The 21,237-nt window shown below is 38.6% G+C and overlaps 1 protein-coding gene across 1 annotated transcript in view; it reads left to right on the top strand.

The window, feature by feature from the left end:
• Positions 1-18,374: 18,374 nt before the first annotated feature.
• The window catches only part of SPATA16 (spermatogenesis associated 16), a 382,020-nt gene continuing 379,157 nt past the window's right edge, over positions 18,375-21,237 (top strand). The window contains 1 exon segment of the mRNA XM_068968836.1: positions 18,375-18,415. Coding sequence (XP_068824937.1) covers positions 18,375-18,415 — 41 coding nt within the window.

Consider the following 21,237-nt stretch of genomic DNA (forward strand, 5'->3'; position numbering starts at 1 on the left):
CCATCTATTAGTGTCCTCTTTGATTTCTTTCATCAGTGTTTTATAGTTTTCTATATATAGGTCTTTAGTTTCTTTGGGTAGATATATTCCTAAGGATTTTATTCTTTTCGTTGCAATGGTGAATGGAATTGTTTCCTTAATTTCTTTTTCTACTTTCTCATTATTAGTGTATAGGAATGCAAGGGATTTCTGTGTGTTGATTTTATATCCTGCAACTTTATTATATTCATTGATGAGCTCTAGTAATTTTTTGGTGGAGTCTTTAGGGTTTTCCATGTAGAGGATCATGTCGTCTGCAAACAGTGAGACACATGTACCCCAATGTTCATCGCAGCACTGTTTATAATAGCCAGGACATGGAAACAACCTAGATGTCCATCAGCAGATGAATGGATAAGAAAGCTGTGGTACATATACACAATGGAGTATTACTCAGCCATTAAAAAGAATTCATTTGAATCAGTTCTGATGAGATGGATGAAACTGGAGCCGATTATACAGAGTGAAGTAAGCCAGAAAGAAAAACACCAATACAGTATACTAACACATATATATGGAATTTAGAAAGATGGCAATGACTACCCTGTATGCAAGACAGGAAAAAAGGCACAGCTGTGTATAACGGACTTTTGGACTCAGAGGGAGAGGCAGAGGGTGGGATGATTTTGGAGAATGGCATTCTATCATGTATACTATCATGTAAGAATTGAATCGCCAGTCCATGTCTGACGCAGGATACAGCATGCTTGGGGTTGGTGCATGGGGATGACCCACTGAGATGTTATGGGCAGGGAGGGGAGGGGGGTTCATGTTTAGGAACACATGTAAGAATTAAAGATTTTAAAATTAAAAAAAAATAATAATAAATTTTAAAAAAATTAAAAAAAAAAAAAGAGTATTACTACCGTTATGTGGAGCTTAAGCAATTAACATTTAATAGTGTTCAGAAATGGTCCAGGAACATCGAGGTTTGTTCTTTCTGAGACTAAAGAGCTCCAGGTATAAACTGAGATCCAAGACTAAGAGTCACTTCTACAACACTTATGATCAAGGGTGGTCCCAGCTAAGGGCAAAAGAGTCTCTCCAAGGTGGAATGGATAAATTTATTTACCTACCTCGGAAGTATATTTTGAAGCAAACTCATGTGGACATACTCATCAGGTGCAGCTCTACTCACACTTACAGCCTGACAGAGATGACAATAAGCTCCTTTCATAGGTGAGGGAGCTGATGAATAATGATTGTCAACAACATTTCCTGATAGAAGTCATCTCTTTTATCCTTTTCAGTACATAATCCCAGAGTTTCTATCAAACACTTGACAAAGAACTTTTGGATTTAAAAAGAAAACTATTTTCTTTTTTGAGGAAAGAAATGATCCTTGAACATCTGTAGCAACCTACAGATATACAGTCCTAGGAATGTTTCTTCCATAGTATATTTGGCATTAGGTAGGACTATTTATTCAACAATATATACAATTGGCAAATCAGATGTGTCAGAAAATGCTGACATCAACTGACTAAGACTGCTAAAATCATGGCTGGAACAAACAGAATTTAAGAGGTCATAGTTAAAGAAAGAATTAATGAACATTCATGATTCTTTATTTTATTCTTACATTCATCAGATACCCAGAAAGGAATGCCCCTCGAATACGTCATTTTAACTTCCTAAAGAAATACCTTCAGCTAATTACTTCTATGTGGTATGCTCATAATTTTAAAAAAGAGATAAGGATTTACCACTTGAAGTGCTTTTATTTATCTTCCCAGATGATATGCAAAACTATGCAGTAAAATGGCAGATACATAATAATACATGATAACATTAAATAAAATTCAGATGGGTTGTACTTTGATGGTATTGTACCATTGTATAACAGTTGGTTAAAACTTGATTCCTGTGAACTGAATCCTCCGCCTTTTATAAAAATTTGTTTTGCAGCTGTCTACATCTTTTACATATAAAGTTAGCCTTTTATGTTTAAATTCATAATTTTTCCAGTTTCTATTTTAAATTTTATTCCACTTGTTTTGCTGAAGTAGTCTAACTTCCTGAAATAATTTTAAATCTTAATACTAATTTACTGAATTTACACTACTTCCTAGAGTCCTGAAAATTTCATAAGCATCCCTCTTATCCTTTCAACCAAACGCTGCTGACAACAGTGACTTATACAGGGCCAAGGACAAAACACTATGACATTCAATGGATAAATTTTCAAGGGCAAAGATTTGTTCTTTGGGGAGAATGACAGCACAGTGATGTAATTTTATTCATTCTTAGAGCAAATGTGGCTCATTCAGCATCATTTCTTAATTATGATCCAAATGAAATTGTAAAAGAAGTTATTTCTGACTGAAGTAAAGGCATATAGAAAGAAGATACTGTGTAACCTACTTTATGTCCATGAGAGATTTGGGTCTTTTATATTAATCACATCTAATTCTTTGAATATCTCACCAACATCATTTAAAGTCATAATTAGCACTAAATAGTGAGAGGATCACCATCCTGGAGGTCATGGAATGAAGCCAAAGTATTGACATTGGAGCCTACTAATGCTATTTGCTTCAACAAAGCTGATGAGTTTGATGTGTGAAAAGGTTGGACATTCATGCAGTAGCCACGTGATGAAGTGGAGCCAATATGCAGCAGGCACGTTTAAAACACACAGGCAACTTGGAATATGGCAAGTACTCATAACATGTACATTTCGTACAAAATGATGCAAATGCAAAGGGGGAAAACAGAATGAGTAGTGACTCCAGTTGTAAACCATTATGCAGCCTCAATGAATTAGGGAAGGAAAAATAACCTTTTGAGTCATGGTCACAGATAGCAACTTCCTTTGCTTATGTCTCCAAAGAGGAAAAGCTCTTGAAGACATAGGATTAGCATTTCTACTTGTAATATTTGCAAATCTAGTCAAGGCTATGGTTTTTCCTGTGGTCATGTATGGATGTAAGAGTTGGACTGTGAAGAAGGCTGAGCACCAAAGAATTGATGCGTTTGAACTGTGGAGTTGGAGAAAACTCTTGAGAGTCCCTTGGACTGCAAGGAGATACAACCAGTCCATTCTGAAGGAGATCAACCCTGGGATTTCTTTGGAGGGAATGATGCTAAAGCTGAAACTCCAGTACTTTGGCCACCTCATGTGAAAAGTTGACTCATTGGAAAAGACTCTGATGCTGGGAGGGACTGGGGGCAGGAGGAGAAGGGGACGACCCAGGATGAGATGGCTGGATGGCATCACTGACTCGATGGACGTGAGTCTGAGTGAACTCCAGGAGATGGTGATGGACAGGGAGGCCTGGAGTGCTGTGATTCATGGGGTCGCAAAGAGTCGGACACGACTGAGCGACTGAACTGAGCTGAACTGAAAACTCGAAGAACAAAACAACCTTGTTTGGTGTGTATGTCTGGAATACCACATCCCTATATATGTATTAATATGGAGAAAAGATCATGTAACATTTCAAATTATTTTTCATATTGCATTTGTTTTAATTATGAAAGTAAGTGGGAAACAACCTATCAGAAAGCAAACACTCTGAATTGATGAGGTTCACATCTGATCCCTTCTCTCTGCTGGAGGGGCCAGTATTAAACAGGTAGCCTGAATAGGAATCACCATGTGGCATAGTACTAGGGGACACACTAGTAGAATGGAAGATTTGGGCTTTGCAATGAAAAAAAGACTTTAGTTTAAAAATAATAGATATATGTATGTGTAAAACTGATTCACTTTACTGTATACTGAAACTAAAACAACAGTGTTAATCAACCATATTTCAATTTAGAATTAGATTAAAGAAAGAAAGAGACTTAGATTGGAACCCTGCACTGTCCCTCACTAGTTGTTCTACCTTGGGCAGTCACTTCATCTCTCTGAGGCTCTGTTTCCTACACATTTAATGAGGATAATAATATCTGGGATTCATGTGAAAAGTACTAAGAAAATGTAACATACACTAAGAGAAATGATAGCTGCAATCATCATTTCCCCAGATACGTTATCAGCTCAGTTTAGTCTCTCTGTCATGTCCGACTTTTTGGGACCCCATGCATCGCAGCACGCCAGGCCTCCCTGTCCATCACCAACTCCCAGAGTTCACTCAGACTCACGCCCATCGAGTCAGTGATGCCATCCAGCCATCTCATCCTCTGTTGTCCCCTTCTCCTCCTGCCCTCAATCCCTCTCAGCATCAGAGTCTTTTCCAATGAGTCAACTTTTCACATGAGGTGGCCAAAGTATTGAAGTTTCAGCTTTAGCATCATTCCTTCCAATGAACACCCAGGGCTGATCTCCTTTAGAATGGACTGGTTGTATCTCCTTGCAGTCCAAGGGACTCTCAAGAGTCTTCTCCAACACCACAGTTCAAAAGCATCAGTTCTTCGGTGTTCAGCTTTCTTCACAGTCCAAGTTTCACATCCATACATGACCACAGGAAAAACCATAGCCTTGACTAGATGGACCTTAGTCGGCAAAGTAATGTCTCTGCTTTTGAATAGACTATCTAGGTTGGTCATAACTTTTCTTCCAAGGAGTAAGTATTTTTCAATTTCATGGCTGCAGTCACCATCTGCAGTGATTTTGGAGCCCTAAAATATAAAGTCTGACACTATTTCCACTGTTTCCCCATCTATTTCTTATGAAGTGATGGGACCAGATGCCATGATCTTCGTTTTCTGAATGTTGAACTTTAAGCCAACTTTTTCACTCTCCTCTTTCACTTTCATCAAGAGGCTCTTTAGTTCCTCTTCACTTTCTGCCATAAGGGTGGTGTCATCTGCATATCTGAGGTTATTGATATTTCTCCTGGCAATCTTGATTCCAGCTTGTGCTTCTTCCAGCCCAGTGTTTCTCATGATGTACTCTTCATATAAGTTAAATAAGCAGGACATGTTATAGCCATTCTGATTGTCTGGACAAGAAACATCACCAAATAAGCAAGTGAGAGTCATAGGTGCAAAAAGCAGATTAAATAAGTTCTTTATTCTATAGAGCTTTACTTTGATCTGAAAGAATCATCACTAGGAATCTGGTGAATTGTGGGTTCACCTCTGGTTCCAGGTTGAATCAGGAATGTTGTCAATAAAAAGAGCTCATGTATATTAGTGGTTAATTAAAAATCAAGCTAGGGAACAACCACTGTGGAAAATGGTTAGATAGTATCTATAATAATAAAGCTAGAGACATAACCTATGACTTAGCAATTCCACTCCATATATTAATATATACTGAACAAATGTATACACATGTTCACCAGAAGATATATGCTAGAATATTCATAACAACACTATTCAAAACAGCTTCAAACTGGAAAATTTGTAAAAGATCAACAGTTGACTAAACTGTGATACATTCACACAATGGAGTACTGCTTAACAATAAGAATAAATGGTATACATTAGATAATAATATGGATGATTCTCACAAATATAATGTTGATAATTTTCTATTGTTTAATCTGTATATACTTGCATAGTTTATTAAATTTATGAATGCTCATCAAATTCTAGACTTACATGTGTACATTTCTATATATGTACCATATTCAAATAAAAAATAATAAATTAAGATGTACTAATATTCAGTGCTTAATTTCAATGTATTCTTTGATCATTTATCCTATGGCCTTCAGAAAGCATAAGCACACCAGGCAAGAGAGTTCCCAGAAAGGTTTTCACCAAAACAAGTTTTAGTATGTTACTTAGTCCCTGAATAAATGCCAGAACACACATTGTTTAGAGACATTATTAAAATTCATGCAATTTAAATGTTAATGTTTTAAGCATAACCTTATGCTAGGGGAAAAGTGTTCTATTTGTTACTTGTTTCCAATATGCAAATTCAAAATTTACATAACTATATCCTAATATTTTGCTTATAAAAAGGTGAATTAGTATAAGAAAAGCCTTTTATATTTGCATTGCACATTTATATGCAATATTGTCATCTGCCCCTTCAACTCATTTCTGGACATAGTAAACAAATATATTGCTACCTACTGATGAATTCAATGGTAGGTACATACTATATGAAATTCAAGAAGATAAATGATGTAATATGCATCACTTTACAACTCATATACCTTGATATATAAAATCACATTCACATCTTGATATTAGTCTTGGATTTTTCTTTAAATGAAATGCTACTTTGCATATATAGCAGTATATGTATTAATTCTACTTTATGTATTTGAAATATTATTTTATACATTGTATATGGCTTAATATTTTTTGAGACAACTTATTTCTCATTTTAGAAAGTAGACCCTTCTGTTATTCTTGTCTGCTGTGCTAAAAATGATAGTGCTTTTAAAAGGGTTAGTGAAACTTGGCTGTATGCAATTATTTTTGATGAGATCAAACCCTGGCTTGTTCAAATACTCTCTTTTTACCTTTGGGAAAGTTGTTTGCTTTTTTAATAGTAATGAAACATTTTTTTTATTTGTATTAAGTCAAATGTACTCAGTTTTCTCTGTGAACAGACAACCTTGCAATGCTCCCTAAAATTACTTATTTTTATAATTTCCATCAGTTGGTATTTAGACTTTTAGTTTGCAAAAGAGCACAGTAATTGCCATAATGGATTAATTTCCTTGAGTAATGAACATGTCAAATGTGCTTTCAGTTCTATCAATTTCCTCTAAAGCCAAGACTCCAAAGAGATGTTATTTTGACCTAAAACAACATGAAGAAATTCAGCATCAGGTTGAGGGTTCCCTTGAGCTTCTCCTTTCATTGTCCACAGCTCTGCTTTTCCTTGTGGAAGAAACATTCTCCCTGTAACAAAAACTCCTTCCTCATGAAGAATCCTAGACACAATCTCTCAAAGGAAGGACACTTCCTTTTTTGATTCACCATATTTGTTCATGTTGTTAGGTAGTTAGAATAGGAAAAAGGAGTCCAAAATGGTAGTGGCTAAAAGACAAAGAAAGGAAAAGCTGGCAAAAATTAAACAAAAGAAAATCCGAGGACTGGGGTGAGAACCTCAAGTGAAACAAACAGCCCTTCTGGCTAGCCCAGTTTACATAGTCTCAGAGGAGCAGAAAAAACATACAAAAAGAGAAGCCAAAATTGAGCCCCTTTCTTATTTTGGTCAGCCTGCCATCATTCCTCAAGGATGTATTTTCCTTTGCTTGGCCAAATAAAACTGAGCTGTAACCAAGCTGTAACACTGGTCTGCCATTTCAAATTTTTGCTGCAGTGAGACAGAAATAAGGAAATTGCATACTCCCCTGAAAATTTCATCACGTTTTTATGTGTCAATTATTCTTGATGTTCCTAGATTGCTTTGTCTTAGTCATTTCCTACACTCCATGGTGGTGGCATATAATATTCATCCACTTCCCTCTTTCTCTTCCCTGTGCCAGTCCCTGTTAGATGCCTGTGACAAGAGCAGGATATAAGGTGATTAAGAGGCAGTGTCTACCTTCAAAGAGCTTGTAATTTAATGCCCACTGATTTTTTTTTTAATTTAAGATAATCCATAGCAAAGGGATATAATAATTGATCAAATGAATATATTTTCCTATAATTCAGAAGGGTTAATTATGCTATGAAAGTTAACAATTTCCTCCACAAACAACACTCAAATGTAAGATTGTTCTGTTTCCCAGATTTCACATTTGTTCATAACTTCTTATTGAAGAATTAAGTCACTATGTCCTCTCTGTCATGGGTGTTTGGGTGGTAATCCTTAAATCTCACAACCATCTTACAGGATAGGGAAGTCAGAAAAGTCAGAGAGCAGATAAGGACTATATTTGAGGGGCAGAGGGTTCTTCAAATGCTTTTGAAATCACCCCTGTAGGCACATCATGTCAGTCAGGCAGGCTAGAGGCAGAAATAATATTAACAATGTAAAATGATTTTCCTGAATATTAGACCCCTAAATTTGCATTAATGCAAAATACATATGTAGAAATGCTATTACTTCAACTACAAATTAATTTATAAGAGTGGTGCAGAATGTTAAATAACTTTACAGAAGGAGAGTCATTTTTCCTACTCTCTGAGGGAGTATTTCACATCTTTAGTCAAGTTTTTGTTGTTCTGATACCTTGGCTTCCTGGTGCTTTATAAAAATAGGCAAAAATCTTACAGCATTATTGGGATTGCCTGCGTGCTGTCTCAAGTTTTTTGCTCCAACTGTTTGGACCAGTGTTCCTAAAATTCAGTCATGATGGGCTTATGTATCTCTGACCACAGCTGTATAAGGGTAATAATTACAATTAAGGAAAGGCTACACACACACAAAGGATAACTTTACTAAGTTATGAACAGGAATGTTCACCAAATGCATAGGGAAAGGATACATAGTTATTGAATATATATATTATAATGAAAACATGTATATGTCCTTAAGCAAAATTTATTTATCTACTGTTTACTCTATTTCAGATTTCTGGAGTAAAATATGAAATGGTTTCCTTCCTTAACAGAGTTAGTCCTGAAAGGATGACAGACATATGCACAAATACACACTGTGATAAGGGTTGAGGAGAATATGCTGCTTGGCTGATCAGTACTTCTCAGTCTCTTTTGTTGGTTCCTCACCCTCTGATTTTCCAAACAATTGATGTTCCCTGGCATTCATCCTCCTTCTAGCACTACACATTATCCCTGAGCAATTTTCTTCCCTGTAATTGGCTTCAATTACCTCCCTATGCTGGTGAGTCTAGATATTTCTATTCAGTCTGATGGCTCCTTCCATTCTCTCCATAAGCCTACTGAACATCTCTACACAGATATCTCATGCTCATCTCAAAAGCAATTTACCCAGGACAAAATGTATCACCTTTCCTTCTCTTCCTTCTGTATTTACCTACCTTAAAAAAAAAAAAAAGAAAAAAAAAAGATATCACAATACTCTGTGGTTCTAGCCAGAAACCTAGGCACTAGTCATTCCCAGACTCTCTTTGTCTTTCAGCATCCACTCTGTGTGCCCTGAAGCCTACCTCTTAGATATAACTCACAGACTTCCAGCTGAATATACCCCTATCTTGTTGCCTCAGTTCAAGATCTCTTTCATTCATCCACCCATACAGTCATTATTCAGCAAATATTTCTGGAAAAGCTTCCTCCCTTTCAATCTCTCATCTTCTTTTGGCAGTAATCACCTGTTTGGTGTCCCAGTATCATTTTCATAAGATATAGAAACTGCATTTCTACCAGAGTAATGATTCTGAAATGTGAATCTGGTTCTGTTACTTCTCCACTGAATATCTCTTTTATATTTTAATGGTCCTAAAACATAGCTTTCACATACTGGGCTGTAGGGTAAGGAGGAGTCAAGAAATTGTCAAAATATTAATAATAGTTTAGCATCTAATTCTAGAGTAGAATTGATATAAAATCAGACAGAAAATGTCAAATTTGCTACCCTTTTACCATACTCTACCAGAGCCCCAAATCAGAATAGCATTTCCCAAGTCAAGGCTGTATATTGTCACCCTGCTTATTTAACTTATATGAAGAGTACATCATGAGAAACGCTGGGCTGGAAGAAGCACAAGCTGGAATCAAGATTGCTGGGAGAAATATCAATAACCTCAGATATGCAGATGACACCACCTTTATGGCAGAAAGTGAAAAGGAGTTAAAAAGCCTCCTGATGAAAGTGAAAGAGGAGAGTGAAAAAGTTGGCTTAAAGCTCAACATTCAGAAAACTAAGATCATGACATCTGGTCCCATTAATTCATGGGAAATAGATGGGGAAACAGTGAAAACAGTGTCAGACTTCATTTTCTGGGCTCCAAAATCACTGCAGATGGTGACTGCAGCCATGAAATTAAAAGACGCTTACTCCTTGGAAGGAAAGTTATGACCAACCTAGATAGTATATTCAAAAGCAGAGACATTACTTTGCCAACAAAGGTGCATCTAGCCAAGGCTATGATTTTTCCAGTGGTCATGTATGGATGTGAGAGTTGGACTGTGAAGAAAGCTGAGCACTGAAGGATTGGTGCTTTTGAACTGTGGTGTTGGAGCAGACTCTTGAGAGTCCCTTGGACTGCAAGGAGATCCAACCAATGCATTCTAAAGGAGAGCATCAGTCCTAGGTGTGAAGGACTGGTGCTGAGGCTGAAACTCCAATACTTTGGCCACCTCATGCGAAAAGTTGACTCATTGGAAAAGACTCTGATGCTGGGAGGGATTGGGGGCAGGAGGAGAAGGGGACGACAGAGGATGAGATGGCTGGATGGCATCACTGACTCAATGGACATGAGTTTGAGTGAACTCCGCGAGTTAGTGATGGACAGGGAGGCCTGGCATGCTGCAATTCATGGGGTTGCAAAGAATCGGACATGACTGAGTGACTGAACTGAACCCAACTGAAGAATATTAAAAAGAATGTATGTATGAAAAAGATGTATGAATCACTTTGCCATAAAGTAGAAATTAATACAACATTGTGAATCAAATATACTTCAATAGAAGAGAAATTCTAAAAAAGAATAGCCTTTCCTTTCCTCCTCCACTAAGGAAAGATGAAGAACATATTTTCCCATATCTGGTATACATACTTAAGGCTCTTCTTTCTTATCTTGACAAAGGGACAATGAGGAGTCTGGTGATAGCCTATTTTGGATATTAAACTCCTCAGGACAAAAAGCAATGTTAGCTGAATCAGCAAAAGATCCTCATCATCCTACCCCCTGAGATTCTCTCAGTTCCCAGTGGATATTCCTTCCCTTCTGCTGATATGAGTAGTTGAAATGGCGTGCTAAGAAGAAAAATTTAATTGGCATGGAATAATATGGTAATGGTACACTTCAATGTTTGTGAAGTGTATTAAAAAAAAAAAGCCTCTATCAGACTTCACCCTGATAACATAAGATGGTCCAAGGAATAAAATCTTACCTATTAGATATTCTAAAGACTTCAAGCCAAATGCTGTATGTGTTAATTGCCCCAAGAGCTCAGAGGCCATGGAGCTATGGATTCTTGGACAGTTTGCCATGAAACCCTTTAAAAATAGAAGTTCAACATGCCAAGCAGATAAAGTGGGACTTGTTCCTGTTGAAGGGCTTTTGAGATTTAGAACTCCACTCTACTCCTCTGTCTGACCCCCCATCACTTGTCCTTCATCCTCCACCACCTGGAGGCCGCTGTAGCTGCTAGTTTAATCTTGGAGAGCATGATCTTAAACCCACTAGCCTCTAAGATAAAACATGTAAGCATTTAATATGGCTACTAAGACTTCCAAAGGCCCATGCCTAATTTTTAATTCCAATCTTTCTTTGCACAACCCTCCCAGCCACCAGTTTACCCCTGCTACCACTACTTTCCCCAAGCTTTCATTGCACACACTCTCTGCACCAGCCTACCAGTTATTCACCTGGTTACTTCAAGAGAATGGTCATTGCTCATGACCTTCTCACCTTCAGACTTTCTGACCTTCTCCACTCCCTCCAATCTCCATCTATCCATCACATCTCATCTCACAGAGCTCAGCTAGAGGATCACCATCCATAGGAAACATTTCCTGGCCCCTCAGTTAGAAATGACCACTTACTACATCTTTCCAATTGCACACTATATACACTCCCAATGCAGGGTCTATAAAGTTACATTATGTTCATTATTGAAACTGAGGAGGACTCTGTGGTGCCTTCCCAGGGACACTCCTCCCTCCACCATGTCCCCTGCCTCTTATTTGTAGAAAAGCTTTCACTTCCTGGGCCTTCCTGGAGTTTCAAAGAGCAAATTTAATCAGAGAAATGGGAAAATACAGACAGTCAAGCAAGACAAAATAATAATAGTTTAGCCATAAAACAAAGTTCAGGGATCTTTATTTCCTTCTCAAGGCTATAGATAATATCCTGAGCCATGTCCTAGAGTTGTTTTGCAGATACTAACACCCACATCAGGTGGAAGAAGTTAACTGCATGTTGACAACCAGCATGCAGACCCTAGACTAGTTGGAACTGGAAGGCTGATGACCGAGATTCCCAAAACATCACCCTGATATCTCAGGAACAACCAATCAGAGAATTATGCACTAGTTTATCACACACCCTGTGATCCTTTCTCTCATACTGTCTTTAAAAATACTTCCCTGAATGCCATCAGGGAGTCTTTTGAGCATTAGCTGCCCATACTCCTTGCTTGAAGCCTTGGGAAAATGAATTCTGTGCTTTCCTTCACCATAACTTGGTATCAGTAGATCGGGTTTGCTGCATGTTAAGTAAGGGGACCATAATTCAGTTCCATAATATCATTCATTTCTTTTAAATATGGTAAATTTTTAAAATACAGAAAAGTACAAAACAGAAAGTAACAAACATAAATTCATCCACAATTTATCATTATAAAATTTTTGAGGTTCTGCTTTACCTCTTTTCACCTTATGTCTTCTTTAAAAAATAAAATGTTTTGTTTAAAACTACATTCTGTTCATAGTATATAATTCAAATAGTGTTGAAAATCAAGAAGATTTAAATATAAGAACACTCAAAAGTTTATCACTCAGAAGTAAACTTAACTATTCTTATGTAATTATTGTTTAAATCATCATACAAAAGATATATACAGACAGAATGTAAAAGCCAAGATTGCTGACATGGAAAGGAACCGTATTACAGATATTAATTCTGTGATTTTTAACAAGAGAGAAAGAAACAATGAACACCTAAACCTACAGAAAAGCAGCAAAAGCAGGACAAGGTATTCCTGTTACATTCTGCCTCAGTTCAGTTCAGTCGCTCAGTCGTGTCTGACTCTGTGACCCCATGAATTGCAGCATGCCAGGCCTCCCTGTCCATCACCAACTCGCGGAGTTCACTCAAACACACATTCATCGAGTAGGTGATGCCATCCAGCCATCTCATCCTGGGTCGTCCCCTTCTCCTCCTGCCCCCAATCCCTTCCAGCATCAGAGTCTTTTCCAATGAGTCAACGCTTCGCATGAGGTGGCCAAAATACTGGAGTTTCAGCTTCAGCATCATTCCTTCCAAAGAAATCCCAGGGTTGATCTTCAGAATGGAATGGTTGGATCTCCTTGCAGTCCAAGGGACTCTCAAGAGTCTTCTCCAACACCACAGTTCAGAAGCATCAATTCTTCAGCACTCAGCCTTCTTCACAGTCCAACTCTCACATCCATACATGACCACAGGAAAAACCATAGCCTTGACTAGACGGACCTTTGTTGGCAAAGTAATGTCTCTGCTTTTGAATATACTATCTAGGTTGGTCATAACTTTCCTTCCAAGGAGTAAGCGTATTTTAATTTAATGGCTGCAGTCACCATCTGCAGTGATTTTGGAGCCCAAAATATAAAGTCTGTCACTGTTTCCACTGTTTACCCGTCTATTTCCCATGAAGTGATGGGACCGGATGCCATGATCTTCATTTTCTGAATGTTGAGCTTTAAGCCAACTTTTTCACTTTCCTCTTTCACTTTCATCAGGAGGCTTTTTAGCTCCTTTTCACTTTCTGCCATAAGGGTGGTGTCATCTGCATATCTGAGGTTATTGATATTTCTCCTGGCATTCTTGATTCCAGCTTGTGTCTCTTCCAGTCCAGCATTTCTCATGATGTACTCTTCATATAAGTTAAAGAAGCAGGGTGACAATATACAGCCTTGACTTACTCCTTTTCCTATTTGGAACCAGTCTGTTGTTCCATGTCCACTTCTAAGTGTTGCTTCCTGACCTGCATACAGATTTCTCAAGAGGCAGGTTAGGTGGTCTGGTATTCCCATCTCTTTCAGAATTTTTCACAGTTTATTGTGATCCACACAGTCAAAAGCTTTGGCATAGTCAATAAAGCAGAAATTGATCTTTTTCTGGAACTCTCTTGCTTTTTCCATGATCCAGTGGATGTTGGCAATTTGATCTCTGGTTTCTCTGCCTTTCCTAAAACCAGCTTGAACATCAGGGAGTTCACAGTTCACGTATTGCTGAAGCCTGGCTTGGAGAATTTCAAGCATTACTTTACTAGCATGTGAGATGAGTGCAATTGTGCGGTAGTTTGAGCATTCTTTGGCATTGCCTTTCTTTGGGATTGGAATGAAAACTGACCTTTTCCAGTCCTGTGGCCACTGCTGAGTTTTCCAAATTTGTTGGCATATTGAGTGCAGCACTTTCACAGCATCATCTTTCAGGATTTGAAACAGCGCAACTGGAATTCCATCACCTCCACTAGCTTTGTTCGTAGTGATGCTTTCTGAGGCTCACTTGACTTCACATTCCAAGATGTCTGGCTCTAGATGAGTGATCACATCATCATGACTATCTGCGTCGTGAAGATCTTTTTCGTACAGTTCTTCCATGTATTCTTGCCACCTCTTCTTAATATCTTCTGCTTCTGTTAGGTCCATACCATTTCTGTCCTTTATCAAGCCCATCTTTGCATGAAATGTTCCCTTGGTATCTCTAATTTTCTTGAAGAGATCTCTAGTCTTTCCCATTCTGTTCTTTTCCTCTATTTCTTTGCATTGATCGCTGAGGAAGGCTTTCTTATCTCTTCTTGCTATTCTTTGGAACTCTGCATTCAGATGCTTATATTTTTCCTTTTCTCCTTTGCTTTTCGCCTCTCTTTTTTCACAGCTCTTTGTAAGGCCTCCTCAGACAGCCATTTTGCTTTTTTGCATTTCTTTTCCATGGGGATGGTCTTGATCCCTGTCTCCTGTACAATGTCACGAACCTCATTCCATAGTTCATCAGGCACTCCATCTATCAGATCTAGGCCCTTAAATCTATTTCTCACTTCCACTGTGTAGTCATAAGGGATTTGATTTAGGTCATACCTGAATGGTCTAGCGGTTTTCCCTACTTTCTTCAATTTGAGTCTGAATTTGGTAATAAGAAGTTCATGATCTGAGCCACAGTCAGCTCCCGGTCTTATCTTTGCTGCCTGTGTAGAGCTTCTCCATCTTTGGCTGCATAAAATATAATCAATCTGATTTTGGTGTTGACCATCTGGTGATGTCCATGTGTAGAGTCTTCTCTTGTGTTGTTGGAAGAGGGTGTTTGCTGTGACCAGTGTATTTTCTTCTAGATTACTCAAATATTACATTCTACCACACTTGCTTTACCTGAAAAGCTTAAGAAAAAATTACAAACATAATTTCTCTTTACCTATAAATTCTTCAGAATGCATTTCTTAAAAGCAATGACATTCTCTTATATAAACACAGTATAACTATCAAATCAAGAAATTTAACATGGAAGTGAGTATTATCTAATCTCCAGACTACATTCAGATGTCACCAATTGTCCCACTACTGCTCTTTTTCTGATTCACTACGTATAAATCCAGGATTATTCACTACATTTAGTTGTGATGTCATTTCGCTCTCTTAATCTTTAACGGATCCTTAGTCCTTATCTTTCATGATCATTACATTTTTAAGCTCACAAGTCAGTTATCTTGCAAACTGCCCTGCAGTGGTTTTGTATGCTAATGGGTATGTGCAAGAGAGTCCAAAGCTTCACCTTCCTGGTTTCTTTCTTTTGATTCAGGAATGCTGGATTTGCCTGAGTTCTCTTATCTATTGTGTTTGGTTTTGGGGGGTGGGGTGGTGGGGAGTCATATTTTCTACCTTTTAGACTAGTGATTCTCATCCTAGCTGCACACTTAGTATCACCTAGGTAGCTTTCATGACCAGGGATTTCTCATCCATCCACAATTTTGTAGCCTGACAAGAGGGGGAGTCATGGAATACCTGGGCTGATTCTTCTCTAAGAGCCTACAGCATTCACTATAATATAGCTCAGTCCATTTACTCTTATCAGAAAGATCCTTATTCTTTGGATTTTTCCTGTAACTATGTGTCCAGCTATAGAATCTTTGTTTCTCAAGAAATATCCAACCTCTCACTTCTATTTGTTTCTCCCCAACTACTCTGTCTTTGTTATTCCCCAGAAAGAAGAATCAAAAGATACAAGCACTCACTTATTTTCTTCTCCCCAGCTATAGGGATACAGGCAAGAATCTATAATTCAGTACTTCGTTGATCTACATGTATCATTCAGGACTTCAGTAAGTCTCTCTGCTCCACTCTAGAATCTTATTTCTTTTCTTGGGTGCCAATCCTTGGATCTACTGCGTTAGTTTCTGCTCTTTCCTAATTTGGCTACTTTTCATTATTTTTGTTGTTGTTGTTGCTGTAGTTTATCTCTCATATTTAAGGTATTGAAGAAGGGAGGGAATTTTGTGGCACAATTTCAACCCATTCTCTTAACACAATACAGCACTTATTTATTCCTATGTCTGTTTTTCTCTGATGGACTATAAACATCAGAAGGTCAGGTATTTATTTTCATTGACTCAGGGTATAGCAAGGTGTCTGACAGATCCCAAGCATTCAATAAATGTTTTTGATTAAATTTTTAAAAAATATAATGAGAAAATATATGGGGGAGCACCAGAATGTTATTCATTTAATCAAAATTTGGACTCTTCATTCAAGGTGTCTACCATGTGTTTGACCATCATGTATAGAGTACAAAATTGTTTGCATTATGTGGTTATTTCTGACATCATCTCAACATTTTATGAATACCAGTAAAATCTTACTCTTTCCCAACTCTCCCCAGGTGTTCACTTCTCAGGCCAACAGATAGAAAGTAGGACTCAAAGGCTCGCTAATTTACCAAACATTCTTTTTTTTCCCACTTTTCTGGTAATCACAGGCACATATTTTTGTTCTTCCTAGATAGTTCCCTTAGAATTCACAGCACCATCACCACCTCCCAAAACATATCAAAACACCTTCAGTAACTGAAGTTTATGTAAAAACAGCCAAGCCCTTTATGTTTGTAAAAATTTCTTTTCTGACAAGGTAAAAAAAAATAGGTATTCTGTTCCCAGGCTGTACCACAGCATCCCTTTGTATAGTATTACTCATTGTCATTGGATGTTCCAATGTGAATAAACAAAACTGCTTATTCTTTTCCAGTGTAGTTTTATGAGGAAGAAAAAAGATGGTCTTAAGATTTCATTAAGAGACATGTAGATAGTGTGAGCCTAGAAGCATACTCATTCCAACATGAGTATCTCCCAATGCCTTGGCCATTGGTCCTTCTTATACTGGCTCCCCAGGTCCCCAGTGATCTGATGCCCTCCTACCATTTGGCTATTTGTTGAGGCTTTTTTTTTTTTTAATGTCTGTTTACTTTTATCCAGCTTTGAAACTCTTTGGTAGCTTTTAAAGATGTCACTTGCTTACATGCATTCAAAATCTTTTAAGGAGGGAGTCTTGTTGAAATTTAATAAATGCATAAACATGAGGTTCTAAGAAAGAAGAGATGAATGCCAAACAATTAAAGATAAGTATTTTATACTATTTTAGAACTTATAAAGGGTCTATTCATCTAATTCTTGACTATAGAAAATAGCTCCAAGGACAAGACAGTAGAGGAAGCCTATTAAACCTATTGGGCCAAAATAATTATGCACATATGTCAATAAATTGACTGATTTAACTGATTAATTAATTTACATTTCAAGAAAATAATCTTTTATCTTGCTGGCAATAATACTGTTTAATAGGACTGAAAAGGTTTGGATGGAGTGAAATAAAACATAAAAAATAAGTTATAATTTGTGTTAAGCTGAATGAAGGCCTGCAAAGATATTAACATTATAAACCACTGAATCTATAAAAATGTTACCTTATACATTAGAATGAATTCTGCAGGCAGGATTAAATTATAGATCATGAGATGAGATTAGTATGGATTATGTTGACATGCCTAATACCATCACAAGGGTTATTTTAGAGGGAGGCAAGAGGCTCAAAATGAAAGAAGGTAATGTGATTGAGCTGGTGGCTTAGATGATGAAGAATCTGCCTGCAATGCAGAAGACCTAAGTTTGATTACTGGATCAGGAAGATACTATGGAGAAGGGAATGGCAATCAGCTCCAGTATTCTTGCCTGGGAAATCCCGTGGACAAAGGAACCTGCTGGGCTACAGTTCATGGGGTTGCAAACAGTTGGACACAACTGAGAGAATACTACTTTCACTTGCACAATGTGACTGAAGTAGAGATTGGAGGTTAGGGGCCATAAATCAAAGAACGGGCTTCCCAGGAGGCAGCAGTATAAAGAATCCACCTGCCAATGAAAGACACGGGTTCGATCCCTGGGTCAAAAAGATCCCTTAGAGGAGGAAATGGAAACCCACTCCAATATCCTTGCCTGAAAATTCCATGGACAAAAGGAGCCTGGCAGGTCAGAAAATTTGGACATGACTGAGCAACTCGCACTAAGCACAGGTGGTGGCAGCGAGCCGGCGCACTAGCACTAAGCGCAGGCGGCAGCGGCGAGCCGGCGCACTAAGCGCGGCCTAAAGGAGCTACCCCACGTCCAAGGTCAGGGGCAGCGGCTTAAAGTGCCCCGCTGCGATGGCGCAGGAACGGCTGAGAGTATTTACCCTGCATTCGAGGTCAGTGGCGGCTGGGAGGAGCTACCCCACGTATGTCTATGCCCCAACCAGTAATGCAGAAGAAACTGAAGTTGAACGGTTTTATGAAGACCTACAAGACCTTTTAGAACTAACACCCCAAAAAGATGTCCCTTTCATTATAGGGGACTGGAATGCAAAAGTAGGAAGTCAAGAAACACCTGGAGTAACAGGCAAATTTGGCCTTGGAATGCGGAATGAAGCAGGGCAAAGACTAATAGAGTTTTGACAAGAAAATGCACTGGTCATAGCAAACACCCTCTTCCAACAACACAAGAGAAGACTCTACACATGAACATCACCAGACGGTCAACACCGAAATCAGATTGATTATATTTTATGCAGCCAAAGATGGAGAAGTTCTATACAGTCAACAAAAACAAGACCAGGAGCTGACTGTGGCTCAGATCATGAACTCCTTATTACCAATTCAGACTCAAATTGAAGAAAGTAGAGAAAACCACTAGACCATTCAGGTATGACCTAAATCACATCCCTTATGATTATACAGTGGAAGTGAGAAATAGATTTAAGGGCCTAGATCTGATAGATGGAGTGCCTGATGACCTATGGAATGAGGTTCGTGACATTGTACAGGAGACAGGAATCAAGACCATCCCCATGGAAAAGAAATGCAAAAAAGCAAAATGGCTGTCTGGGGAGGGCTTACAAATAGCTGTGAAAAGAAGAGAGGCAAAAAGCAAAGGAGAAAAGGAAAGATATAAGCATCTGAATGCAGAGTTCCAAAGAATAGCAAGAAGAGATAAGAAAGCCTTCTTCAGTGATCAATGCAAAGAAATAGAGGAAAAGAACAGAATGGGAAAGACTAGAGATCTCTTCAAGAAAATTAGAGATACCAAGGGAACACTTCATGCAAAGATGGGCTCAATAAAGGGCAGAAATGGTATGGACCTAACAGAAGCAGAAGATATTAAGAAGAGGTGGCAAGAATACATGGAAGAACTGTACGAAAAAGATCTTCACGATGCAGATAATCATGATGACGTGATCATTCATCTAGAGCCAGACATTTTGGAACGTGAAGTCAAGTGGGCCTTAGCATCACTACGAACGAAGCTAGTGGAGGTGATGGAATTCCAGCTGAGCTGTTTCAAATCCTGAAAGATGATGCTGTGAAAGTGCTACACTCAATATGCCAACAAATTTGGAAAACTCAGCAGTGGCCACAGGACTGGAAAAGGTCAGTTTTCATTCCAATCCCAAAGAAAGGCAATGCCAAAGAATGCTCAAACTACCGCACAATTGCACTCATCTCACATGCTAGTAAAGTAATGCTCAAAATTCTCCAAGCCAGGCTTCAGCAATACGTGAACCATGAACTCCCTGATGTTCAAGCTGGTTTTAGAAAAGGCAGAGGAACCAGAGGTCAAATTGCCAACATCCATTGGATTATGGAAAAAGCAAGAGAGTTCCAGAAAAAGATCAATTTCTGCTTTATTGACTATGCCAAAGCTTTTGACTGTGTGGATCACAATAAACTGTGGAAAATTCTGAAAGAGATGGGAATACCAGACCACCTAACCTGACCCTTGAGAAACCTGTATGCAGGTCAGGTAGCAACAGTTAGAACTGAACATGAAACAACAAACCGGTTCCAAATAGGAAAAGGAGTACGTCAAGGCTGTATATTGTCACACTGCTTATTTAACTTATATGCAGAGTACATCATGAGAAACACTGGATTGGAAGAAACACAAGATGGGATCAAGATTTCCGGGAGAAATATCAATAATCTCAGATATGCAGACGGCACCACCTTTATGGCAGAAAGTGAAGAGGAGCTAAAAAGCCTCTTGATGAAAGTGAAAGAGGAAAGTGAAAAAGTTGGCTTAAAGCTCAACATTCAGAAAACGAAGATCATGGCATCCGGTCCCATCACTTCATGGGAAATAGATGGGGAAACAGTGGAAACAGTGTCAGACTTCATTTTTTGGGCTCCAAAATCACTGCAGATGGTGACTGAAGACGCTTACTCCTTGGAAGAAAAGTTATGACCAACCTAGATAGTATATTCAAAAGCAGAGACATTACTTTGCCGACTAAAGTCTATCTAGTCAAGGCTATGGTTTTTCCTGTGGTCATGTATGGATGTGAGAGTTGGACTGTGAAGAAGGCTGAGCACCAAAGAATTGATGCTTTTGAACTGTGGTGTTGGAGAAGACTGTTGAGAGTCCCTTGGACTGCAAGGAGATACAACCAGTCCATTCTGAAGGAGATCAACCCTGGGATTTCTTTGGATGGAATGATGCTAAAGCTGAAGCTCCAGTACTTTGGCTACCTTATGCGGAGAGCTGACTCACTGGAAAAGACTCTGATACTGGGAGGGATTGAGGGCAGGAGGAGAAGGGGACGACCAAGGATGAGATGGCTGGATGGCATCACTGACTCTGGACGTGAGTCTGAGTGAACTCCAAGAGATGGTGATGGACAGGGAGGCCTGGTGTGCTGCGATTCATGGGGTCACAAAGAGTCGGACATGACTGAGTGACTGAACTGACTGAACTGAGCAACTGAACACACACACACACACACACTCCCGTTAAAGAATGCCAGTGGCTTCCAGAAGCTAGAAAAAGAAAAGAATAGATTCCCAACCAGAAGCTCCAATAGGAACGAGTCCTGCTGACACCTTGACTGTAGTCCAATGAGACTTCTGACCTCCATAATTGTCATTGCCACTAAGTTTATGGTAATTAATGCAGCAATAGGAAATAATGTGGAATTTCAAATTCTTTCCCCAAAGGCCAATACAATTTCAAAAAATAAGCTGCAAAGCTATGTGA

The sequence above is a fragment of the Capricornis sumatraensis genome, chromosome 1 (genome assembly GCF_032405125.1).
Source record: "Capricornis sumatraensis isolate serow.1 chromosome 1, serow.2, whole genome shotgun sequence".
Lineage (NCBI taxonomy): Eukaryota > Metazoa > Chordata > Mammalia > Artiodactyla > Bovidae > Capricornis > Capricornis sumatraensis.